The 27,615-nt window shown below is 42.3% G+C and overlaps 1 protein-coding gene and 1 long non-coding RNA gene across 3 annotated transcripts in view; one reads left to right on the top strand and one right to left on the bottom strand.

The window, feature by feature from the left end:
* Window positions 1-22,171, top strand: part of ITGA11 (integrin subunit alpha 11) — a 73,868-nt gene extending 51,697 nt beyond the window's left edge. For both annotated transcript variants that reach the window (XM_072148727.1, XM_072148728.1), the window contains 11 exons: window positions 3,049-3,256; window positions 5,969-6,067; window positions 7,376-7,452; window positions 8,612-8,701; window positions 10,330-10,420; window positions 11,068-11,178; window positions 11,268-11,354; window positions 12,613-12,723; window positions 12,822-12,917; window positions 13,604-13,717; window positions 17,779-22,171. In XM_072148727.1, coding sequence (XP_072004828.1) covers window positions 3,049-3,256; window positions 5,969-6,067; window positions 7,376-7,452; window positions 8,612-8,701; window positions 10,330-10,420; window positions 11,068-11,178; window positions 11,268-11,354; window positions 12,613-12,723; window positions 12,822-12,917; window positions 13,604-13,717; window positions 17,779-17,838 — 1,144 coding nt within the window. In that variant the 3' untranslated portion in view covers window positions 17,839-22,171. The remainder of the gene's footprint in view (window positions 1-3,048; window positions 3,257-5,968; window positions 6,068-7,375; window positions 7,453-8,611; window positions 8,702-10,329; window positions 10,421-11,067; window positions 11,179-11,267; window positions 11,355-12,612; window positions 12,724-12,821; window positions 12,918-13,603; window positions 13,718-17,778) is intronic.
* LOC140127720 (uncharacterized) overlaps window positions 1-24,329 on the bottom strand; it is a 45,605-nt gene extending 21,276 nt beyond the window's left edge. The window contains exons 1-3 of the long non-coding RNA XR_011855054.1: window positions 24,232-24,329; window positions 22,113-22,164; window positions 74-181 (exon numbers count right to left, since the gene is read on the bottom strand). This is a non-coding gene — a long non-coding RNA (uncharacterized lncRNA). The remainder of the gene's footprint in view (window positions 1-73; window positions 182-22,112; window positions 22,165-24,231) is intronic.
* Between the last annotated feature and the right edge of the window lie 3,286 nt (window positions 24,330-27,615).

Below are 27,615 nucleotides of genomic sequence, written 5' to 3'. Positions count from 1 at the left end.
TACCATTGAACATGTAGAATTATTTCACGAAAAAAAATATTTAACTGGATGAAAATAGTTTCCACAGACCTACCCCATCCTGAGCGTCTGCCATTGATGAATGTGACTACTTTGGGTCTGTAAGTGGTGTAATTCCCGGACCAGTCTGCACGCAAGGTCTATGAATCATCAGCAGCCATATCTATAGCAATCAGAGATCATGCATAAGAATGCTTAGCTTTGTCAGACTTACCACAATGTATGATATAATGATAGCTTATTGTGTTTCCAATGCACATGGAAAGAATAAATCTTTTATATATATTTATATCAAGGCCATGATAGCTACATCTGCCTACTTGATGATGTATAATATGTATAACATTTGTATATATGTTCTGCTGTTCATCGTTCTAACCTTTTTTATTTTCTTATAGCTGGGGTAAGTGTTATACCACATGGTTATGATAAATGTATAGGAAACAAGTACAGAACGGAGAAAAAATACTGTACATCATATTGATAAATAACTAGTTCTTTTTTACACTTTAGTTAATATATTTGTTGTTAATATTTTTATTATTACTTTTTTCTAAATTTTTTATCTGCCCCTCCAATTCCCAGGTACATATTTAGTGTTGATGATGCCCTAAACACTCTCGTTGCTTGGGCCTCAAATGAACGCCTCTGCTCATTACCTGTCAAGTTAATGCCTCTTCCCCCCAGTAGTCATAGGGCTGCCCCCAATAGTCACAGTGCTGCACACAGTAGCCAGTGCTCAGCCAGTAGTCACAGTGCTGACCCCAGTAGTCATTGCTGCCCTCATTCCCCAGTAGTCACTTCTGCCCTCACTAACTAGTGATTCCCCCTGGTAGTCACAGTGCTACCCTCAGTAGTCACAGTACTGTACCCTCAGTAGTCACAGTACTGCCCTCAGTAGTCAAAGTGCTTACCCAAGTAGTCATAGTGCTGCTCCCAGTCACAATGCTGCCTTTTTAGTTAGTTCTGCCCTAATGCCCCAGTATCCGGTGCTTCCCCCTAGTAGTCACAGAGCTATCCCCAATAGTCACAGTACTGCCCTCAGTAGCATCAGTGCTGCCCTAAGTTGCCAGTGCTGCGTCAAGTAGTCACTGTGATGTCCTTGGTAGCTACAATGCTGCCCCCAGTAGTCGGTATTGCCCCCATGCCCTAGTAGCCTGTGCTTCCTCTTAGTAGTTATAGGGCTGCCTACAATAGTCATAGGGCTGGCCACAATAGCCACAGTACTGCCCCCAGTAGGTTCGGTGCTGCCCCCAGTATTGACCCATCTCCCAATTGGCTGAAGTGGTCATTTTTCAATATATTATGCCATCACTGGAGCCTGGAAAACAAATTGTATCAGGGCATCAGGGTACTCTTGGCAAAGGAGGGGATTGGTGCATACAAAATTTTACTGAATTTAAACAACTATATAATATGTATGGGGTTTTCCCATCTATCAATTGTCTGTAGATGTAAGTAAGATAATAATTGGATATTTGGATTTCCACACCCAATCTTTATCTACTCATAAGATAAGCAGCTGACAGAAATATATTTTGGGAAAAAAGTTATAAGGCTAAATCACCCTTTAAAACCAGACAAATGGTACATACACTAAATGCATCATATATACCTGAGGTCAGACATGACCCCTGTAATCTGTAATCACATTATTTCAGTATAGGATCTGACGCTAGAATTAGATGATCAACTACTAGGGAAAGGAGACATATGGCATATGGAGGTTAAGGGAACTTATTTTTGCCTCTTCTTTTAGATGGTGCATCCATAACTTATACAGTTAGTTAGTTATTGCGCCCTATTGCTGTTTTATTACATAGATACATTTTGTTTTGAATTATAAAATACAGTTTTCTACTTTCTTCATTGGATCAACTAATCCAGATTGTTTGAGTTATTCACATAATGAGGTGGGGATTTATTGAGAACACATGTTTCTCTAATGTAAACTTTTCCATCAGTTCTTGGTCACGCTAACAAAAAGACACAGTAGCACACGATCCACTGACTACGGTACATTATACTGTAATGTGAGTCCTCTGTCTGGGTCTGCAGTCCTCACATTAACTCGCAAGAGGGCTCAATGATGACTAAACAGGCTTTAATAATAAAAGGGCCAAATGTATATACAGTATATGAAGCATCTCATCCATTAAAGGGGTAACTATAACTTTAGGGGTGATTATAAAGTATATACTCTCTTGGTCTCTGCTGTTAATAGAGTAGGATTCATAGCAATGATAAAAGTGGGCTGCTTATAAGGATCCAAGTTTTTTCCATTTATTAGAGTGATTGTTATTTATCACGATTTATAAATATTTACTGGCACGAAAAAAAGTTGCAAATAGTCATATTTGCACAAAACTTTTGGCACTTCTGTGACTTCCTGGACAGGGTTTATTGAGGGGTAGGACTAGCTGTGATCCAGAAAATGTGGTATAATTTACCCTAAAAGCTGGTACAAATTATAGCGCAGAGATAAAACTTGCTCAAAGCTGATAAATTTGGCTTTCGAAGTGTAGACTACTAAATACATCTACTTCACGGGGCTTCAGGGCATGCTGAAAGATTATGAAATAAAGTTTGTGTGCTTTGCTCCGCGTCTACAGATTCCAGGTCAGTTGCCTGAATTGTCATCCATATTCTGAGGCACTTAGGACGTAATTGATAGTAGACAGTTCTTAGTCCATAAATTCTAATTTACCTAAATGTGATCCTATTCTAGACTTTTTACAAATACTCAGCTTCCAATAGCATCATAACTCAGGCCACGTGTTCTCTTCCAAGAATGGTATTTTCCAAATATTAAGAGCCTGGAAATTGGAAATAGGGCACATTCTGTTCTCCTTAAATGCAGAAAACAAACATTAAGACATGAATGGAGAGCAGACTGAGTGTTGCAGTAATGAAGTCGCACACATTAGGACACATTAGGTCATGCTAATCTGGGTGCTCGGTCCAAGGACTGCTCTATCAGGGGTTTATTGAGTTGTCGTATTTGTGACATGTTGTTGTTCTCATGTTCAGGGAGTTCTGCCAGCGCTCTCTTAGAAGATCGCCTTCAGATTGTGCCACCTTTACTCGTTCTTTCGACAACTCCGTCTTCATCATTGAAGGAAACAGAAGACGGGTGGCCCTGGAAGTCACATTAGAGAATCGTGGCGAGAACGCATACAGCACTGTCCTCAACATTACCTACTCCCAAAACCTGCAGTTTGCCAGTCTTATTACCAAGGTGAGCAACCAGAATTTTGGAGGCTTATGTATAAGCTGGTGTATGGAGTCTTGCAGATTGTGCTTCCATGAAAACTATCTCTTCTCCAGATGGAAGAGAATGTTCTCTCTAGTGCCGCTATGGCTGACTACCCGGTAAGCTCCCAAAAACTCGAAGGCTTCTCCAACAGCCAACCAAACCCCAAAACAACTATCAATTGTGTCTCTTCCTTTTGGAAGACATTCTGACGTGACTAATATTCCTAGTTGTGTCACGGCTTTAAAATTGGTTGTACATTGTTTTTGAGGTAGCTACTAATTTGCATACTTCCTTGTAAAATCCTGATGCCATTTTATAGAAGCGTTTAGATCTAAGCGTTTATCTAAAGCATAGGCAATAACTTGCTTATAACGAAAGGTCGACCAGTTGTATCCCCATCAATCACAAGAACAGGGTCCCTTTCAAGCTCCATGCACACAACCATTAAGCTCCATGCACACAACCATACTGAGGGCTGTGCTTTGGCCACAGAAATTGAGGCCAGACCATGGCCCCCATAGTGGTCTCTGACACTCAGTCAAACAGTTTCTCACCGTACTGTGACACAGTTGCTTCCTATGGAGAGCTGTCTGTCTTGACTGGAATCCAGCTTAAGGCTTAAAGAGGTATTCTCATCTGGGCATTAATATTAAATTGCATTCATCTACCATATATAAACATTTCTTTAATTGCATGTTACTTTAAAAGTTCCTGTGTGAAAATAATTTCCCATAAATGTATCCATGTTAATAATTAATTCCTTTATTTATATAGCGCACACAGATTCTGCAGCGCTGCACAGAGCATGTCAAATCAGTCCCTGTCCCCAATGGGGCTCACAATCTAATCAACCTACCAGTATGTCTTTTAGACTTGTCCCTTAGAAACACTACAACTGTCCTTGGATACGGCCACCCCTGAACCCTGGCAGCAGTGGTTTGACATTTGTCTATTTGTCTATTGAGCCCTGCCTGACCACCTAAATTCAGCGTTCATTACCACAGGACGGCTGCAGGGCATGTAGTAACTTCTGGCCATTTCATATGTAAAAACTATTTATTTCTTTGTGCAATCCCTACAGCAGCAGTGGTCATACCCAAGGACATTTGTTTCTAAGGGACTAGATACCTACATTTATGGGAAATCATCTTCACGCAGGGACAATTTTTTAAATTACATCCAATTGAAGAAATGTATTTAAATGGCAGATGAATTTAATTAAGTGTGAATGATCAGATGAAAATACCCCTTTTATTCACATGACCGTTTGCCAAAGCACACGGCCGGTGGGGAAGGACCGTCCGCTTCTGTCACAGTGTGGTGAGACACCATGTGCTCAGCGTACTGTGACTGGTTGTCGTAAACCTCTATGAGGTCCATGTTCTATCTGCAATTTGTGTGGTCAGATCATGGCCCTCTATGTGGTTGTGTGCTTAGAGCCTAAGGGTGTTTGATCACAGAGGATGAAACAAGTGGGTGACCCAACAATTATCTTAAATTATTATCAGTATTATATTATTACACAGTACTTGACTACTTTACATATACAGCTGTTATTTCTTCACTGTATTTTATTATTATTTGAGCACTCTATAATAGTATTCAACATTGTGTAGTACTGCTAACTAACCACTGTGTAGCATATTATTTGTTAGACTATTTATGGCTTTAATGTAGCAGCTTACTATATGGTATGGGTATTAATACAATGTTTGATCAAACGGGTGAAAACAGATGGTATCATTAGCATTATATGATGGGGTATCTGTCTTTTTTTTGTATACACTATTCTATAAAGGAACCACTGCTAAAAACCCTACATCATGTGCTATATTTTTTATAAGCTCTATAAAGGACAGTTGCTAGTGTACAATATTTGTCATAGCCTTCCAATAAACATAAACCTTTAACATATTTCTCTTACACATATGTACAATGGAAAGGAAAATCATTGTATCTGCAGTGCTGGGGATAGTAGTGGCCCCAATGCTATGCTGGGTCCTCTAGGCACCTTCGAGGTGCCACCACATTTTACTGTTCTCCAGAAGGGGTGGTAAGGCTTGGTCAAACCAATGGTAAATAAGGCTAGAGAGTCAGGGTCTGCAGTGAATGGTCTATGGCAAAGTATCCCTGTCTCAGTTTCTTCTTGTGGTTGCTCAGGTAGACTGGCAGCCTTCTCCACAATGCTATGTTCCCTGACTGTAAGACACCAGGGACTGGGACTGTCCTCCTCATACATACCTTCTACCAGGGGAGGAGTGGTTGTATTCCAGCTCAAAAACAATGACAAACCATTCTCCCATAGACTTACATTGAGTTCCCATAATATTCTATGGCAAAGGTTCTAAAGTGTAAACAACTTTCCAGACAGCACCTGTCATTCTGAAGGTCAGACGGTTTATTTGTCTGCCAAACAAGTCTGTTTTACTTCTGCAAAACAACCTCTACTAAAGCTGGAAAAAGACTGTCTACTCTTTAGTTAGAGATACACAGTCAGAAATGTCTCTCAGTGTTCAGTAACAGTTTCTACAGGTCTATACCGATGCAGTAATAATAAAAAGAATGTATATAACAAAAAAAAACTATAGATTAATGCAAGTACTGAGTTCACATCGGGGAAATATTCAAATGTTCACAAATGTCCAATGTCCAATGCTCCTCTGATCCAGGGAACTGCATATGTTTATCCCACAGGAAGACACAGACATTAAGATTGAATGCAAAAATGATGAACGTATGCCTCACAGCAAGATCTGCAATGTCAGCTTCCCATTTTTCAGAGCCAAAGCAAAGGTAGGTAAAAGTATAAGAAGATTGTAAGCTGATATGTCCGGCAAACAGTATTTACTGACCTCGACATGGGTCTGACTCTTCCTACAATAAAATACTTTCTTGTAGTAGAAGGAAGAATAAGACTTTGTTTTCCATGTACAATTTCAATTAACCCAAGCTGGTAACTTCTGTACTACAGTCACATTTATTAGAGTGAGCTGGTAAGACTGGATTCAGGGGTGCACCAGCAGGGAGGCGGGTTGAGCCTCTTACCTCTGGCAGTTATCTGCTACAAAGCAGGACCTGTCACTTAAAAATAGTGTCTCTTCACAAATTATATCAGCATGGAAGTGAGACACTTCTTGGAGAACCCACTTACTCAAAAAATAGCCTGATATATTGCTACTTGATGGGGCAGAGGGGCATTCTATAGCTCATCACAGGCAGCACATAGTTTGGGTTCACCCCTGACTGGATTTTTAGATAATGGGGCACATTTACTAAGGGTCCGCGGACCGCATTTCCGCCAGGTTTCCCAACTATTTCCGTTTTGCACCGCATTTTTGGCACACACATCAGATTTTGGCGCAATCGCGTCAACTTTCATGCGACACAAATCAGGGGGTGTGGCCATCGGACAGCGCGGGATTTAAAATTCCAATTGTGTCGCAAGACATGCACTCACATACACCAGGAAGAAGAAGGTGAACTTCGGCGGACCTGAGTGGGAAAGCAACACATGTAGGATCTCAGGCGCACAATCTTGTTGAATAGCAGCAGACTTCATCCACGTCGGACAACCCACCTCGGGGACGGGGTAAGTAAATGTGCCCCAATATGTAGATTCATGTATGTAGACAAGATGGAATAGCTCTTGAGTTCATAATCTCATTACATTATAAATAACCATGGCACTAAATATCTCCCAATATTTTTCAGAAATGCTATTGACTTTCACTTTCTTTGGATTAGTGCCATCTTTTAATTCAAAGCCCAAACATATAATAGTGCTTCTTCATGCCTATAAAATAAGAGGTACAAGACACTCGATACACAGGGTTCTTGTAGTGTAAAAGGACTTGGCTGTCTCCATTAGTAAAGAGAACTCTGCCCTCTCCTCTTTGTGATATACCACTATAACTTTTGTCCTAAACTCTACCTTTAACGGCAACTAAGGCTGGAAAACTGTCCTCCAAAAACCTTTATGCCCAGATGGGAAAATAAAAAAAATGGAATTTTGACAAGAACTAAGCCCTGGCTCAGGAGGTGTACAGAATGTGTCAGGCTGGCTGCCAATCTGTCTGATGCCATTGTATACATTTCTAATAGGTGGCGTTCCGACTTGACTTTGAATTCAGCAAATATGTTTTTCTGCCATCTCTGCAAATACATCTCCTAGCAAGCAGGTAAGTTATATGTCTGTAAGTAGAAGAGGAATTCATTTTGTAATTCCAACTTCTTTCAAAATAGATAATAACTCAGGAATATTTTTGATAGGGGTCAAGAAGTAAGAGTTCTCCTTACGGAGAAGTTGCGAATTAAGGCCGCCTTGTAGTCATGTGGATAATTATAGCCATTGATGGCTCACAGGATATGCTCCACAAGCAATTGATGCTTCCAGTATGGTTCCTCGATATTCTGCAGTTGTCTTTGGGCTGTATTTCTCATATATATATATATATATATATATATATATATATATATATATATATATATATATATATATATATATATATTAGTATAGTATAGTAACACACAAAGAATGGGGCAAGGATACCATGCCTCATTTTTGGCTGCCTTGTACAGCAGCTACCTTACCATCAAGCATGACTTTCCGGAAGCTCAATGATATGATGCAGGATAAAAGCCAAACCAGTATATCTATTCCAGAAGGAACAGATTCCCAACTGTAGACAGTCCTGTTTCAATGTTGTTGCGTCTCTTCAGTACAGTGTAAGTAACTGGTTCGGAGTGAGAAGCTTTTGACTAGGGTCAGCGACTAAGCGTTACGGAGATGTTGCCAATTAAAGGCTCCTTGCAGCCGTGTCCTATCCTGGAAAACATATTTGCAAAGATTGGGCTGTATTTCTCATATATATTAGTATAGTAGAGCAAAAAGATAACTGCAGAACATTGAGGAACTATACTGGGGGGAGGATGACAAACAAGTCCGGCATTAAAATATGCACAGAGAAGACGTGGTCTGAAGGAGACTCAGTTATGATAATAAGAATATTTAATAATTAGGCATTTAGCAGGTGTCATTAATGCAAGATTTTTTTTTAAAAGGACATTTATCACTATAAAATAAGTTATTATTATTATTATCCTGTAAGATCTATCCCTAGGATCATCTAATTCAGTTTTTATATTTTTTATAATTCAATATTCTGTAAATTGTATTTTCAGAAATGATCTGTTTATTGTTCAGTAATGTTAATATTGCATGTGGATTATTTGTGATTTGTGCACTTTATACTGTACATATGTATATTGTATGAGTTTTTTATCATTTATACAGAGCCCACCGTTATATTACATTATTACATTATTGTGTCCTTTTAGTGACAGTGAAGAACTAGAAGGCACAATTTCTGATAATGAAGTTCTATTGGACTTCAACTTGAAGTATGAATCTGATCTCCTATTTACCAGGTACTTTTTATATTCAGTCATACATACCCCTATGGACCATATAATACCTCCTAATGCAACTCAGCACCATATAAACCTCTCTCTTTAAATTTATTCTCCCTTTACTTGTCCCCCCGCTTTTATTTATCCCCCCCAAACTTATAATGCCCAAGATTCCTTCCCTACTTTCATACTGTGGCTCCCTGTCCTTTCTCATACTGTGGCCCCCTACCTCATATTGTGGCTCCCTACCCTCATACTGTGGCCCCCTGTCCTTTCTCATACTGTGGCCCCCTACCTCATATTGTGGCTCCCTACCCTCATACTGTGGCCCCCTGTCCTCTCTTATACTGTGGCCCCCTCCCCTCACACTGTGTCCCCTCATACTGTGACCTTTGCCTTGTTCCCCTGCAGTCCTGCTTCCTTGCTCACCAGGCTCTAAGATGACAGAGGAGGGGTGGGGCCAGCCAGGTTAGGAGCTACATCCGCACATCTATCTCTGCTATAGAGCAGAGGGGGATGTACAGAGAAGCAGGAGCTTATCCTGCCTCCTAGTCTCGGCTCTGCACTCTATTGTGTTGGGGTGGTGACCAGGAGGCGGGACATTATGGGACACACTAGGATATTCTCCCAACTGCCCGAGACATCGGGACACTGCCTTAGAAAACCGGGACTGTCCCGCCAAGTCTGGGACAGTTGGGAGCTATGAATAGGGTGTTGACATACCTCCTGGTAAAGTGGTCCTTATACAGTTTGATTGTTACATAAGTTTGCCATTATTATGTAGAGAAATAGAAATTCCAAAATCTTTGGGCGACCCCCAAATACACTTGGCACATGCTGTGCGCAGAAATGCTAGTTGCTGTACTCCTGTGCCAATAGGGGTGACGTGTCTGTCTGTGTCACACACTTGTCACATTAGGACATTCTCTTTTACTGCCTGCACACAATTCAGACTGGCACATGTGTGGGGGGAAACTGGAGAGCTCCTAGTCAGATTACAGTCACACAGAATCCAGTGTGCAGAAACTTGATGTATAGGAAGGACCCTTTTATTGGGACACATGTTTATAATAAAAAACAGAATGATGGCAACAATCCCATTTGCTTTCTGATCCCTTTACTAGATCAGGTGCTGCCATTTAAACCTGTCGTAGTTAGTGTTGTGATGGGATAATTTTAGTGACATATGGCAGTTTGATCACTAAGGGGTTAAAGATGAGGGGGGTTATTTATTGGGCGTCGGATATAGCCCAGCCTGATACATCAAGAGGATTAGACAGCAAGTGCTCCAAAAGGAACTTTAGGGCTTTCAGGGTTTCTACTCCATTGTTCTGGTCCAGAAGCCCTGATAAATAACCCCCGAAATTCTATCGGACCCACAATATAGGTGTGTAAAATGTCACTCCACTTCCAGCCTCTCAGCCTGTTCTTTGCTCATTTTCACATGACTTTGGAGGAGTTTTTTTATGGGTAAAAAGGTAAGTTTTCACATGAATTGTAGAAATGGTATTTTGTACCCTACTAGAGGGAGTTAGTAATCTAGCGGGGGAGCTAGTTATAGGTTCCTTTTAAGACCTTCTGTTATGATTCCCTTTTTTATGGGTAAGTGACGCACCCTTACAACTTTTCTCAAATTTCTCCCTCAGATATTCCAGCATGGACCAGTATGAGATTACCTCCCGAGGCTCAGCCGACAGATACAATGCAATTGGACCTCCATTCAACAGCACCTTTAAGGTAAAAGATAAAATCTGCATAGGTTGTGTACATTTTGGTATTATTGTATTTAGTTATTATATTTAGAGTGAAGGTTAATTGCCCTGTCTGTCCTACAGACTGAGATGCTACTGTCTCTAGCTGCCCATGTGATGCCGCACTGAGGCATCATAGTGTTGCTAGCAGAGAACAGAGTAAGAGAACAGTCAAGGTGGTGTCTGATCAGAGAAAGTAATTAGCTGTAATGGAGGACAGTATGTGTCTCTTACACCCTGCACTTAATGTATCTGCATTGGAGAAGGATGCAGAAATTAAAAGATACTTCTATAAGGAGAGCCTACCAGCCATTTTGACCATACAAAGCGGCAAAAAGTGTTATGTATTGCTCCTAGAGGAGCAATGTTGAGAACAGTAGGAATGGGAAATAATGCATCGCTATTCCAGGATTGTAGCTAGACTTAAATGAATGGAAGTCTCTTGACACTGCTGTGGGCAGTCCTAATCTTCTATCCCTTTATAAACACTTGTCTATATCTGAGCACCCCTGCCCATTGAACGCCTAAGTAGTCATGAGCCCAGAAAGTATAGATATAAATGAATAAAATATAAGTTATACTGATTCTTTTCCCAGAAATCACTATTCTAAACCCATGGTTTATGTCTTATAGATCCAAAACCTTGGCTTCTTTCCAGAGGATGTCAGCATTAAGATCACAATCCCAGTTGCTACACGTGGTGGAAACCGTTTGCTTCTCCTACAAGAACTAGTGAACGACCAGGTACAGTAATGCTTCTTAATATAAGAAGATCCATTAGAGAACACATCCATGTATCTGTACATAATATACTGCCATGTTTTCTGCTATAGGGGAATGAAAACTGTGATGTCTGGGGTAACAGCACAGATTACAGAAGGAAGCCTTCTGAAGAGGACCTCACTCACATTCCCCAGCTGGTAATATCTGGACCAGTACTTCACACTTTGTTCTACTTTCTGCATATACATGGCTGTATTATAGGGGGGTGTCCGGGGTACGCGCCCTGGGACTCCCACCACTTTGCCCTTAAAGGGGCCTCCACCAAATGTGGGCAATTGTGACCACCCAAATTGCCCACAGAGTATTCGGTCTATGGCAGAGCGAAGGAACAATAAATTCCCTGCTCTGCATTGACGTTCGGATGTATACAAAAATGGCGCCGACCATCTTGGTACACCTTCAATATCCACTCTCCTGACACCGTGAGGGAAGGGAAGGAGGTTGGAGCGCATCGTGGGACTGATGGAAGGTGAGTACAATTTTATTATTTAACCTAGGACTGTATATAGTCATTATAGGGGGATTGCATATAGTTATAATATGAGTCTGTATATAGTTAGTTATTATAGAGGGACTGCATATAGTTACTAGGGAGGATGTATATAGTTATAATATGGGGCTTTGTATAGTTATTATAGGGGGTGTATATAGTTATTAAAGGGAACTGTATACAGTTATTATAGGGGGGCTGTATATAGTTATTATAGGAGGCTGTATATAGTTATTATAGGTGGCTGTATATAGTTATTGCTGGGGGCTGTATATAGTTATTATAGGGGGGCTGTATATAGTTATTATAGGGGGGCTGTATATAGTTATTATAGGGGCCTGTATATAGTTATTGCTGGGGGCTGTATATAGTGATTATAGGGAGGCTGTATACAGTTATTGCTGGGAGCTGTATATAGTTATTGGTAGGGGCTGTATATAGTGATTACTGTGGGCTGTATATATTGATTAGTGGAGTCTGTATACAGTGATTGGCGGGGGCAGCTGTATATAGTGATTACTTGTGGCTGTATATAGTGAATACTGGGCGCTGTATATAGTGATTAAAGGGGAGTAGCATATAGCGATTGCTGTTCCCTGTCTGGACCACATTCAATGGTGGCCCCCTCCAGATTTTACACCCAGGGGCCCCCACCAACCTTAATCCGGCCCTGTGCATATAGAAAATACATCTAGCATATCCATAAATCACAGTTTTCTATTAGTTTTCTATACTTTCTCTCTAGAGTGAGTCACTGCAGTAAGAAAAATGAATATCCCAAAGTATATATATGGTGTGATGTATACCATTGTATACTTACACTTGTACATTGTCATATGTCAGAGCCATTAATTGCAGGTCAAGATCTCAACATCATCTAATCACCGAATTTGTGTCTCTTCCAGAATCACTCAAACACCGACGTGGTGTCCATTGAGTGCGCCATGAGTCTTGCCTCCAATCAGGAGGGGACGCTCACTCTTCACGGATATCTCTGGAGAAGATCTTTCCAAGTGGTAAGATCCCACTGCTCGAGGGGCAGGGGTGATACAATAGGATCATAGACAATATATAGAGAAACAAACGCCGAATGTTACTTTACCTCCTTATGCAGATGAATTTCCGTCACGTCAGTCTGGTTAGTTTTGCGTCCTTACAGCGAAAATTTCAGAGTCCTTTTATTTTTCGAGAGGACGAACCTAGTCGCCAGGTAAGGGTTCAACATTTTATTTTTTGCATTTCTTACACTGTAATGAGAACCTGACTGCAACATATTAGCACTGAACACTATATATATATATACCAGCATTGCCAACTGTCTGTGAATCCCTGTACTATTCAGCAAAATGGTCCGTATTGTTCAGTGTTTCCAAATTTTCTGAAGCTATACCAGTTATTGTGAAAAATATAAACTGGTTGGAAACTGGTTGGAAAGAGACTCCAAAATCTAGGGTTGTGCTGCCTCCTACCGTAAAGTACAGTAAATTGTTAATGTTTTGGGTTTTTTTGCTGTACAGGCAGTCCCCCGGTTATAGATGATCCGTTCTTTAGGTTTGTTCTTAAGTTGATATTAAATGTAAGTCAGAACAGGTATATTTTATAATTGTCGATCCACACAAAAAATTTTTTGCCCCAGTAACAATTGGATTTTCAATTGTTTTTGCTGTAATGGGACCAAGGATCATCAATAAAGCTTCATTACAGGCATATTACAGCTGATTATTACAATCTGGGACTATAGTAAAGCATCCAGAGAGCTTCACCAGAGGTCACAGTGGGTAGAGGGGTTCGTCTCTAACTAGGGGTCATCTGTAAGTCAGGTGTCCTTAAATTAGGGACTGCCTGTACAGTTTATTATGTAACATTGTCTTCAGTGTATTTCTCTTTTTTTTTTAGATCGCTTTTGAGATTTCCAAGCAGGAGGAATGGGAGGTTCCTATATGGGTTATTATCAGCAGTACAATAGGTGGGCTTCTGCTACTGGCACTCCTGGTCCTGGCTTTGTGGAAGGTAAGTGAGCCTGGTATGGAAAACATCTGGTTATTCTCTATGATGTCGTAGCCAAGACCTAATTTGTTAATGCTTATTCGTGTACATTAAGACTCCAGTCGCCATTAAGGGAGGAAATACAACTACAGGCGGTCCCCTACTTAAGGACACCCGACTTACAGACAACCCATAGTTACAGACGGACCCCTCTGCCCACTGTGACCTCTGGTGAAGCTCTCTGGATGCTTTACTATAGTCCCAGACTGCAATGATCAGCTGTAAGGTGTCTGTAATGAGGCTTTATTGATAATTCTTGGTCCAATTACATCAAAAATTTTGAAACTCCAATTGTCACTGGGGCAAAAGAAAAAAAATTGTCTAGAACTTCCATTATAAAATATACAGTTTCGACTTACATACAAATTCAACTTAAGAACAAACCTCCAGACCCTATCTTGTATGTAACCCGGGGACTGCCTGTAATTACATTTTTTTTAACACATCCATGGCCTTAGGTTGGATGTTGCCTTGTGCTGAATTTCCTTTAGGTGCTCTCCATTCTCCAGAATACAGGGTATAAAATATTCAATGTTCACTTCCGGACATCACCTAATCTTTTTTCAGCCAGACTCCAGCAAAAAAAAAGCCATTGATGTTGCAGTAACCTTATGATATTGCCCACATCCCATATAATAAGATTAGCGGTGCCTGTATACTTCTAAGGTAAAAAATCTAATTGAATTTAAGAAAAGAGGATCAGTAGCAGGGTGCTGGGTATACATCCCTGGCTGTTACCATCTAAAAGCCATGATCCTCTGTGACCAGACAAATTACAAACACCTAAGGACGTCTTCAGAGTCTGAACTGATGCTCCCCCTGGAGTCTCAAACTTGACTCAACTCAGGGAAAAGATGACTCTTCTCAGGTCATTTTCAAACGTGTCCAGTATACTGGTTCTATCCCACGGGAGTCCTTGCATCATACAGAAATACGATGCAGGGAATCCCTATCTGACGGCAAAACAGCAGCTCAGTCCCTGTAAGAACTGTTATCTCTCTATGCAGGGCAGTTTCTAGATACTTTGTTGTTCCAGGGCCATTCTAAAAAAATGTCCCCTCTTACTCTTCATAAAATATTTCCAACTGCCAGATTTTTAGCATAAACAGCCCCCCTACCAAATGAAAAATATTAGGGACACATTTATGTATGGATTATAGTGTATGCAGCACTATCCCACTAAGTTAGCTTACACGTGGCTCACCTAAAAATTAATTCTAATATATGCAGTGTCCCCCCCCCCCCTTTAATTAAAAATTATTAATTATCATGAATTATTATAATAACGATTATACTGGTATATATACTTCACCAGAACAAAGCTTACTACACAAATACAGCACCAGTATGGAGTCCAATACATAAGTCCAGTATTATAACCGATCTTCATACAGAAACACAACACCAGGACCAATCCCCGGTCCCTATATACATATATACCAAATGATTCTACACATGTATAGAACCTTCTAAATTACATGTATACAATACCCCCATAATGAATGAATACATGCAGTCCCACTATAGATAAATACCGTGCCCCTCTATTAAATACTTTCCCCCCCAGTAAGTAATGTGCCCACACAGCCCCCCCCAGTAAGTAATGTGCCCACACAGCACCCCAGTAAGTAATGTGCCCACACACATCTCCCCAGTAAGTAATGTCCTCACACAGCCCCCCCCACCAGTGAGTAATGTGCCCACACAGCCCCCCCCAGTGAGTAATGTGCCCACACAGCCCCCCCCCCAGTAAGTAATGTCCTCACACATCCCCCCCCAGTAAGTACTGTGTCCACACAGCCCCCCAGTAAGTAATGTGCCCACACACATCCCCCAGTAAGTAATGTGCCCACACCACCCCCCCAGTAAGTAATGTCCTCACACAGCCCCCCAGTAAGTAATGTCCTCACACACAGCCCCCGAGTAAATACTGTGTCCACACAGCCCCCCAGTAAGTACTGTGTCCACACAGCCCCCCAGTAAGTGATGTGCCCACACTGACCCCCAGTAAGTAATGTCCTGACACAGCCCCCCAGTAAGTAATATGCCCACACTGCCCCCCAGTAAGTAATATCCTCACTCAGCCCCCCCCCGTAAGTAATGTCCTCTCAAAACCCCCTAGTAATGTCCCCCACACAGCCCCCCAGTAAGTAATGTCCCCCACACATCCCCCCAGTAAGTAGTGTGCCCACACTGCCCCCCAGTAAGTAATGTCCTCACACAGCCCCCCAGTAAGTAATGTGCCCACACAGTCCCCCCAGTAAGTTATGTCCTCACACAGCCCCCCAGTAAGTAATGTGCCCACACACATCCCCCCCAGTAAGTAATGTGCCCACACACATCCCCCCAGTAAGTAATGTGCCCACACACATCCCCCCAGTAAGTAATGTGCCCACACACATCCCCCCAGTAAGTAATGTGCCCACACACATCCCCCCAGTAAGTAATGTGCCCACACAACCCCCCCAGTAAGTAATGTCCTCACATAGCCCCCCATTAAGTATTGTGCCTCACACAGCCCCCCAGTAATGTCGCACACAGCCCCCCAGTAATGTCCCACACACAGCCCCCCATGTTCTCCCCCTTCCCTTCCCTTATATCATGCCCCCCTCACCTCACAGATGCAGCTGCACAGATGCAGCTCTGTGCACTGCTTTCCCGGCAGGGCATGTGACCATGACATCATCACAGGTCCTTCAGCCTCCAGGAGTCTTATTCTCCCAGAGGCTGCAGCTCACGCTGGGGAAAGCAGTGAGTACATGTTCTCATCACGATCTGTGGACACAGACTGTGAGGAGAGGGGGGAGGATGCCCAGGCAGCGGGGCAGATGTCCTGCTGACCCGGGGAGATTCAGGGCTCCACCCAAAAGATCCGTGAGGAGAGAGGGGAGGATACCTGGGCAGATGTCCTGCTGACCCGGGGCTCAAGCCAAAAGATCCGGGACACAAGCCTTGGATCTTTTGACCTAGCGACACCCCTGGCCCCAGCACATATCCTCCATATATAGTTAGCCCCAGCACATGTCCCCAGTATATAGATAGTCCCAGAACATATCCCCAGTATATAGATAGGTATCTCCAGCACACGTCCCCAGTATATACATTGGTAGCCCCAGCACACATCCCCAGAATATAGATAAGCAGCCCCAGCACGCATCCCCCGTGTATAGATAGTTAGCCCCAGCACACGTCCCCAGTATATAGTTAGCCCCAGCACACGTCCCAAGTATATAGTTAGCCCCAGCACACGTCCCAAGTATATAGTTAGCCCCAGCACACGTCCCAAGTATATAGTTAGCCCCAGCACATGTCCCCAGTATATGTATAGGTAACTCCAGCACATATCCCCCGTTTATAGATAGGTAGCTCCAGCACACGTCCCGGTATATGGTTAGCCCCAGCACACGTCCCGGTATATAGTTAGCCCCAGCACACGTCCCAAGTATATAGTTAGCCCCAGCACAAGTCCCAAGTATAAAGTTAGCCCCAGCACACGTCCCAAGTATATAGTTAGCCCCAGCACATGTCCCCAGTATATGGATAGGTAGCCCTAGCACACATACCCAGTCTGCAGTATATAGATTGGTAGCCCCAGCATCCCCCCCCCCCCCATACATACTCTGGACAATGGGAGCATGCCCCGTGTACTGGCCCCGGCTTCATCATGCTGCAAGGGCTTAAGGGGATCAGGTGAGTGGACCACTGACAACTTTCTCTTATCTTCAGCAACCAGAAGTGGTAAGTGTCATAGGTTTGAGACTCTAAACCCAAGCTGCATAATGGTTTTCTGTCAGTTCAATGGTCCTAACCTAACTAATTTCTCTTGAATAAATTGGATAAGATGGCACATTGACCATGTATATCTTGTATCATGTATATCTTGTATCATGTTTATCTTGTATCATGTTTATCTTGTATCATGTTTATCTTGTATCATGTATATCTTGTATCATGTTTATCTTGTATCATGTATATCTTGTATCTTGTATCATGTTTATCTTTCTTGTTCCTTTCTCTCCCTCCAGCTGGGATTCTTTAAGCGTAGTCACCATGAAAGAGAGGAAGAAGGTAAAGTTTTGGAGTGAGGCTGCAACAGCGGACTGGAACTCTTGGCCCGCTAACTGTGCCAATACATATATATATATGTATGTATATACCAACCCACAGGGGCCAGAGGGAGAAGCTGGCTGCAACTCTGAGGACTGAAAACAAATTGTCTTACAAAGGCCGACTTGCACAGGGCTGAAGACGAGATGGTAACTTGAATATTACCACCAAACGCTGCCTCAGGGAGTAGGGAGATTGAGCTCCTGCTTCCTCTTTGGCCTCTATTTATTTCTTTACTGACCTGAAATTCAAGGAACGTACAGCCAAAGACTGAACTCTGACAGGTTCTGCTCAGGGATAAACCTATCAGTCACTACCAAAAGGTGGAGACCACTGCCTGTTTCCCTGGAAGTCTCCCATCATACCCTATGTCTGGAATACTTAGTATTATTCCCGTCATCTATTTTTTTATTGCTATAAAAGACCACTGTAACAAGGGACCAGGGAACACAGGATGAGAATATTGGGATATATTCACACTTGGCAGAATTTTTGCAAATGTGTGCAAACCGGGCTGAGATTTTTCAGAATTGTATGCACCAAATGTGCCACACGTGGGATAAAAGTTGTCAAGAAAAAGAGCCTAAGCATGTTTTCAGATGAGCAAAATATAGATGCATTTTGTAGCTTTGTTATAGTTGCACATCCCAGCCTGACTCTGGCCTAAAGGGGAACATCTATATGATTGTAACAATATCCAGAGAGTATGCCATAAATTCCTGTAGGGTTTTACCTCCGTGACCCTCATCTAGTCACAGCCGCAAGAAATGGGAGAGAGGTCGTCTGTTCCAGAAGTGGCCATGGGCCCTGGGCTGTATGGATATTATAGCCCCTACAAGTCTGGAGTCACTTCCTACACATGGTACTAGAATCAGCTTCTTGGGGAATGGAGGATGTGTCCCTTCTGTCTGCTTTCAATCTGCGGTATAAGGACTTTTGGAAGACCTTCAAAGGTCCTGAAATGGCACTTGAGTACATGTGTATTGAGAGCAGGAGATAAGGATTTCATGGGTGAAGGTCCTTTTCAGTATAAAACTTGGTGGATGGATTAGGTGGCTACCGTCCAAACCACCTATATAATATACTAGTCTGCTCCGCTATTTTTTTGGATTCATGTATAAGTGACCAGAGAGACTTATACATGTGCTACAATTTCCTATTCACTTGCAGGATAGATGTAGATCCAGGAGGTGAAACCTGAGTCTATCCTAAGGATAAGATGGGAACGCCCCTTTAATTATACCAGCAGATTGCATTGTAAGCATTCAGGTCCTAAGACATGCACACAGGGCAGGATTTGCAGGTGTTATAAAAGTGCGATTATACATCACAAATCAGCTATACGTTACAGTCATGCACTGATCACCTTTGACAACAATAATAAACTGATTTGTACAAATCATCAAGACAATGTCTCAAAACTTATACTTCAACATAAATACAGATTATAGACATTAGACATGTTGGATCTATAGAAATTGCCCACAAAAAAAAAACATTCCAACCACAGGTTTAATTCTTCCAGTACAAATACAGACAAGAAACATGGAGTTCTGCCATTTCATTATTTGTGTCAACCGGTCACCAAAAATGTCATTTTTAGCGTATTACAGGTTTCCATTAGTCTGTGCTATACTGAATTGAAATGCCTTTGTCAGTAGTTTAATAAGTTTTATTCACATTACCTGGCTCCCTGCCGGCAGCATGTGGTGAGTCCCAGGGTTGGAGCAGCTGCAGCCTGTGGTGCCTGTATGTCTGTCTCGTATACACCATCCCCCTCCCTTCCCTGCCTGCTTAATTCACATGACAGGAAGTGAGGAGTGGGGAAGGAGCTGGATAGCTGTGGAGGAGACTCACACAGGCTGGAGCTGCCCCCCTTCCAGGACTCATCACACATCATTGGCAAGGAAGCAAGTAATGTGAATTAAACTTATAAACTACTGAAATGATTCAGAATGCTGACAAAGGCAAAATCAGCACAGCATAGGTTATTGGAATCTTTTACCAGCCAAAAATGACATTCCTGGTGACAGGTACGCTTTAAATGATTATTCCAAATGAATAGGTGCATTGACCCTTTTGCCCAAAACATTGCATTTTACTTAGTACTTAGTTGATACAGCATGTTAAAAAAATTGGAATTTTCAACCTAAAAAAGATTTTAGGTCCTTTGATGTTAGGGCACCTATATATGGGCACCACTGTATCCACTATGGAATCATTCCTAAATTCTAAATGAACATCTTAAGGCTGGCTGCCCACGAGTGTGTTTAGGCAGAGAAAAACGCTCTAGGACTGAAAAGACATGCTGAGTTTAGTCCAGCGATACAAGGTTCGGTCCAGGAATCCATCCAGCGCATGTTTTTTTTATTGGACAGAACTCGCTCATGGGCAACCAGAGTTTGTAGCTCCAGGGCATAAGTGCAGTTCACTACCCATACTTTTTATCATACTTTATAATAGTAGCTTTTTAGCGTTTCCTGACCAGGAGCACCTGGGTCACATGCCCCAGTTGCCCTATCGAACTAAGCCTATGAATGAATCCTACACCCCTGACTTTTCAGTGCTTCAATCGACTCTGTACTGTGAAGCCAGAGGTACTACATGTGCCACTGTTTGCTGTCTCCACTATTTCCTGGGAACATGGATTTCTCTTATAGCTTCAGATGGAGCTTGCCACAATGTTGTATTCTATATTTAATGAAAGGTATACAATATGGCCCTATATAGTTCATTTTCCAGCTCCTAGAATGGAAATGGAAATTAGTTTGCATAAGGCTTTATTTTTGAAGTATCGCACATTTAAAGAAAATCTACCATCAAAGTCAAGCATGATAAACCAGGGACACTTAGTCAGATGTCGGCACCGTGACTGTGGTACCGTATTCATATATTTGTTATCCATGGCCTCCTTCTAAAATGAACTATTAAAAATATGCTAATAAAAAATAAACCTATACTTACCTCCCTCGGGACTCTCGGTGTCCCGTGCTGCATGCCCAACTGCCCCTATGCCGCTGGGACAGGAGATGGGTGAATGTGCCAGGCCGCCGAAAGTTGTCTGAGGGGTGGTGCTGTGCCCAATAACGGACAGGGGCATGAGACACCGGGAGCACCGATGGATGTAAGTATAGGTTTATTTTTTTTTAACAGCCATCCCCAGCCCAACAGTAAAGTTTTTATTAATTTCGGACAATTCCTTTAAAGAAAATATACCATCAAAATCGAGCAGGGACACTTACTCAGATCCAGGGCCCTGACTGTGGTAACCTTCTTATATTTGTTATCCATGGCCTCCTTTCTTCTAAAATCAAAATATGCTAAGGAGTTACAGAGCCCCTAGTGTTGGATCTACAGCCCCCTTTCCCCCCAGTAAAGTTTTCATTAATGTCGGACAACCCCTTTAAGTACCACTAAAAGACTTTATAGTCAACATGTTTTGTACCCACTAGCTTTCTTATTGGAAATATTAGGGTGAATTAACAAATTTGCAAGAATTTACAAATACCTGTATGTGATTTCTGCAAATCCCATTTACAGCAATGCATAACCAAATCACAGAAAACGTTAGCAACATATCAGCTAAGTTTGATTTTATGCTTCGATCATCCTACAGATCTGTTCATTTGTCTATTTTGATTAGTAAATGGATTGTTAGATAAAAAAGCTAGAACTAAGGATTAGAACTAAGAATGAGACAGAAATATAAAGATTCCCATGAAGGGGTAAAATCCTTTCCAATATAGGAAATGTTTGTCATATTTGCCCCCATAGCATGTCTTTACTCATCCCAGGAAAAGCCCTCCTAGATGGCTACAGTATTTTTCGGACTATAATGCGCACTGGATTATGAGGCGCATCATCAATAAATGCCTGCTAAAACATCTAGGTTCATATATAAGGCGCACCGGATTATAAGGCGCACCTGATTATAAGGATGAATGACCAGCAGGTGGCAGACCTGTGCACAGTTCAAGGCAGCTGTTGTCTGTAAGTACAGTTTATATATAAGGCGCACTGGATTATAAGGCGGAGAAAACCAAAGGATTTCAGAGAAAATCAAAGGATTTTTTGTGCGCCTTATAGTCCAAAAAATATGGTAAATGATTGCAACCTTTCTCATACATAATGACAAATGCTGCCAACAAACAAGAGGAATAAGTGGGACAGAATATAGGGCTGGCATCTCTGATGCCCGTGTTGTGCCATGGTGTAGGATGACCAGGCCTCTCTTTCTATGACTGCTACTTACTTGTTCTGGTGATGCAGAATGTGGTACAACACTTGTTCTTTTGTATTTTGTGCTATTTAAAAAAAGAAAATTAAATACTATTTAAAATACCAAAATATGTGGATGCCTTCATTCTCTATTACACTATGTATTGCATGTTTGTGTCACTTTGCTATGAAGTAACAATCTTCTCCGGTTACATCCAAAGCTGCATTTCACAGTCTGCATCTAAATCTCCACAAGGCCAGCAACACCTTTCAATAAGCCTTACCCTTCCATTATCTAGTGAACTCCTGGCGAGGTCACTCAGGGTTACTCCAATCACTAATTGAGGTCATTCCCTCCAGTAAATCCTAGTTGAAGCAGAGGACACGCTCTCTTTTTAGGAGGAGAGAGGGCGCAGAGGATTAGTCTCTTGAGATTAATCACATAAAGTACAGTAAAATAGCACAGGCTTCTGTAAAGGGTTAATCTCTGGAGATTTAGTGGCTGACTGGAAGATGAAGCTAAAAAAACCTCTCAGCCTAAAATGGGTAAGGCCTCACGTGAACGTCCCTACTGTTTTCTATTGGGCTCGGTCATCACACTGTGAACGTGCAAACTCCCCGAACCACAAAATATAGAGTAGGTCCTGTTCCTGCCCGTCTTTGCGATTACTTTCTATGACATCGGTGCAGCGGGCCTCCCGTGTCAGACGGGCCTCCAGCAACACACGACCCGTTGTGTGAAAATATACATTTTTAAATAGGTGAAGCAAAAACATAGCAATCTGGGCTGTTAAGCTACATTCACACGAATGTTGTGGGGATGTATAACCGGCAATCTTTTATGGAGAGGGGAGGAGGCACCCCGGATCCTCTGCTACAACGTTAGCTCGGACAGGTAAGAAAATGTCAGGCTATGTTTGTGTGAATGTAAGGGTGAAAACACACATGGTGTTATGAACCCGTTTTTGGTCCGTTTTTAAGCAGACCGTTGAAAAATGCATGCGTTTTTTTGAAAACACATCCATTTTTGACAGGTTTTACCAATTATCTTAATTAAAACTGGTCAAAAACGGATGCGTTTTTTAACGCATGCGTTTTTGGACGGACTGCTTAAAACCGGATCAAAAACGGGTTCACCCTTAGGCTACATTCACACTGCCGTATGGGGGGCGTATATACGGCCGATATACGTCCCCCATAGAGGGCAATGGGCACACGACACTGGAAAAAGATAGGACATGTCTCCGTAGTACGGCGCCGTACTCCATAACTTTCTATGGAGAGGGGAGGGGCGGGGATGAGTTGCGCTCACTTCCTCCTCCTCTCTCCGTGCGCTGCCGCTGCCCGCTATGGTGGGTAACGGCAGTGTGAATGCAGCCTTAGGCTACATTCACACAGACGTATGAAAACGGCTGTATCCGTACCGTACCGTTTTTTTACATATTACATACGCCCACATTCATTTCAATGGACAATACATCTGACCATTTATATTGCCGTTGTTAAAGGAAACCTACCACTTGAAGTGGCAGGTATAAGAAGGAACTGGTGCCGGAGCTTATTGTTGTTAGTGTTTTAAATCGCTGTATCGCGGTTTAAAACAATTTAAACTTTATGGCCGAAACTGCTTCGGCGCAGGGAGGTACGCGCTCGGGGCTTACCATGCGGGCGACCACATAGGAAGTGAAGGAGAGCTGCACGCATGGTAAGCGCCGAGTGCGTACCTCCCTGCGCCAAAGCAGTTTCGGCCATAATTGTTTAAAAAGTGTTATAAACCGCAATACAGCGATTTAAAACACTAACAAAAATAAGCTCCGGCACCAGCTCACCCTGAGCTGGTGCTCGGTAGTTCCTTCTTATACCTGCCACTTCAAGTGGTAGGTTTCGTTTAACTCCGTTCCGTACTGTACCTCATACTGGCCGTATAAAAATATAGAGCATGTCCTATTTTCTCCTGTATTTCAGTTCCGTATGCCCTAGAAGTCTATGGGGACGTATAAAATATGGGTTACATACGTGCTGCATACGGATGAAAAACGTCACGTATATACGGCCTGTATATACGGGACTGGAGAAATCATACGTCCGTGTGAATGTAGCCTTAGGGTTAGGTCATTCATGCATTGAGAAGTTTTTTGGCTGACCAATTTTACCTGAAATAATGAAGATAATAAACCAAGATGTGTTGTTAGACTATAGTATATGTATATAATCCTTACATCCCTCTCACACAAGCCTTTTACGAAGGACAGGACTCGTACTGACCCATTATAGTCACTGAGTGAGATTTATCAGAAGTGTCTGAGAGCAGAACTGTTCTAGTTGACAAAAACAACCAATCAGAGCTCAGCTTTCATTTTCCCACAGCTGTTTATTATTTTGAAGCTGAGCTCTGGTTGGTTTCCATGGGCAACTAGAAGTTTTACCTCTGTTCATGTCTATGAGGACACATAAAAACCCATTGACCCAAATTTTTTTTAATAAAATAAAACACATTAAAGACTGATGAAAGATGCAGATGAAAAACTGACACACAAAACAAAAATCTGCTGCGTAAAAAGAAAAACTTACCATGTTTCAGTTTTCTATTACCCATATATTATTCAATAGTCCTTGAATCTGTAACCATAAACTAGATGCTCGAGTGGCACGGTATCTAAAACTTTGGCAAAATGTATTTATTTGGCATCTAGATCTGAACTTAGCTCCATTTGGACAATAGTCATGTTGGATTTACACAGCCTATGGGGCTCATTTACTAAGGGTCCAAATCGCGCATTTTCATCGGGTTACCCGAATTTTTCCAATTTGCGCTGAATTGCCCCGGGATTTTGACGCACGCGATCGGATTGTGGCGCATCGGCGCCGGCTTTCACGCGACAGAAATCACGGGGCGTGGCTGCTGGAAAACCCTACGGATTTGGAAAAGCCGCAGAATTTTTTTAAAAAATTGTGTCGCAAAAATAGCACTCACATACACCGAGACGCAGGAGGTGAACTCCGGTGGACTTCAGTGCAGCAGCGACACCTAGTGGACATCGGGCACACGACCTTAGTGAATCCCAGCAGAACCCGAATCAGCGTCGGAGAACGCGCCGCTGGATCGCAACTGGACCGGGTAAGTAAATCTGCCCCTATGTGTCAAAATTAAAAAAAAAAAACACATGAACATAATTCGGGTGCTGAGTCACTTTTAGAAAAATCCATAAATTTTGTGATATTTGTATTCCTAATTACAAATGGTTCTTTCCCCCCGTATTGCCCGAGATGACTCTGACCCCCTGTAGTCACTGGATTGGACCTTGGTCCAGCAGTCTGCCTTCATTAATAGAGGTAAGACGGCCGCCACACTTTCAGCAGGAGTTTCCCCGCCTCTGGATGCCGACGCTGACTGAAAGTGAAGCCGGTGCAGCAAGCAGACAGCATCTGGAGACAGAGCAACTTTCCTGCCAAGAGTCCCGGCGTGAACAGTGCCCATCTTACCTCTGTCAGGGAAGGGCACTGCACTCTCAGGAGAGGGGCCCTGCCCCTTGTCACAGGTCAGCCATCACTTGACCTATGTCATGTGCCATTGCCGGCTCTGCACTGCCTTAGCTCTAAGAACACCTTCCAATATCTCACAAACAGCAGATATCAAGCTAAGGCCTCATGCACACATGACCGTAGTGGGGCCTTGATCTGGAGAAATAATTTGCGGCCAGATCATGGCCCTCATAGAGATCTATGGCACCCGGTCATAGTGCGCTGAGCACACCACTCAGCTTTCTGCTATTCAGGGACAGTTTTTAGTCCATGAATAATAGACCTCTCCTGGATGGATTTCACAAATCGACCCCAGTATCGGGAACAGGACTCCCAGTGATATATTATAGTGATATCTGAAGCCCCACAAAGAACAGCAGTGCCATATGGAGGATCGCAGTTTGGTGCTGCTGGGTGTCATTTCCATGGACGCAGATAAGTAGTAAATATCCGATGAAAGACCTCACTTTATATCATCTGGCGCTAGCACATATCCAAGCCTCCTGCTGTCTTCTGTAGTTATATTCTCAGTCAAGTTTTCTTATTTTTGGCTTTCATTATTTTAAAGACCGTCAGAAACTTATTTTTTTGTTGCAAACAGTTTTACATTTCCCACAGCAATCCTGGAATGAACTTTCTGAACTCACAGCCTCTATTTTTTTTTTACTTGAAGTATTTCCATATTCATCTATAGGTGTTCCCTTTAACCCCTTAAGGACGCAGCTAGTTTGCACATTTTTAAATCTGACCAGTGTTTCTTCAAGTCGTTATAACTTTTTAACACTAACTTATCAAACTGATTTTGAGATGTTTTTGATGTCTATAGTAAAATTTTACTTGGCGTAAAAATTCTACTTTTTGGGTAAAATGTGAAAAAGTTTTCTAGTCTTTTTGACAAAAAGTCATACCACAATTTTTTCTTTGTAGAAAAAACTTTTGCCATTTGTGTTCTTTCCATTTCCATAATTCTTTTTATGTTTGCTTATACGAATTTTGGAAGGTTTATAGTTTTAGTAGCAAGTTCTCAAATTGCGTGCACCACTACCACCTCCACACAAGACATGCACTACTACATACACAGCACACCACTACTCCTATCACTTATAGTGTAGGGCAGAACAGTGGCTGAGTGAGTAGCACTTCTGCCTTGCAGCACTGGGGTCCTGGGTTCGAATCCCACCCAGGTCCACATCTGCAAAGAGTTTGTATGTTCTCTCTGTGTTTGCGTGGGTTTCCTCCGGGTACTCCGGTTTCCTCCCACACTTCAAAACATACTGTTAGGTTGTGCGCTATCTGTGTGCGCTATATAAATAAAGAATTATTATTATTATTATTATTATGTGCAGCTGGGGGGGGGGGCATAACGCAAGGAAAAACGTCCGATAGGGGGTGTAATAGTGATTGTGCAACAGTACCTACAGGACAGGATCTGTCCTGACTTACAATATGTCATGACTGAGATCACTACAACTGGCTAGTCTGCACTGACTAGCCAGTTTCAGCGATGGACATTGCAGGACCAGTCAAATTGGTCCTGTGACGTCTTGCAATCCCCACCGGCCCCTAAACCTTGTCTCACGACAGGGTGACAAGGTTTAGGGGCCGGTGGGGATTGCAAGACGTCACAGGACCAAGTTGACTGGTCCTGCAATGTCCATCGCTGAAACTGGCTAGTCACCCTGTCGTGAGACAGGGTGACCTCAGAGAACAGGAAGTGCTTGCATCCAAAATATTGGATGCTGAGTGATAAGTCCCTGCATTCAGCGCCCGACATATCGGACACAGAGCGCTAAGGAGTTAAATTCCTAGATATTTTGTAACCAGCAGAAGAAAACTTATAAATAGTGATGAGCAGACCCATTAAAATTCTGGTTTGCTGGGTTCAGACAAACCTTAAATTTTAAAACCCCTGTACTGGTACTGTAAATAGCAGACTTTGGCCTACATTTAGTAAAGGCACTGCACCAGTGTTATGTGTCTGATTTTGAATGTTCCTTTTAGTGCAAACTGCTTAA

This window comes from Engystomops pustulosus, chromosome 4 (genome assembly GCF_040894005.1).
Source record: "Engystomops pustulosus chromosome 4, aEngPut4.maternal, whole genome shotgun sequence".
NCBI lineage: Eukaryota > Metazoa > Chordata > Amphibia > Anura > Leptodactylidae > Engystomops > Engystomops pustulosus.
Note: the sequence above shows the minus strand (reverse complement) of the source record. Positions and strands in the feature narration are given on the sequence as shown.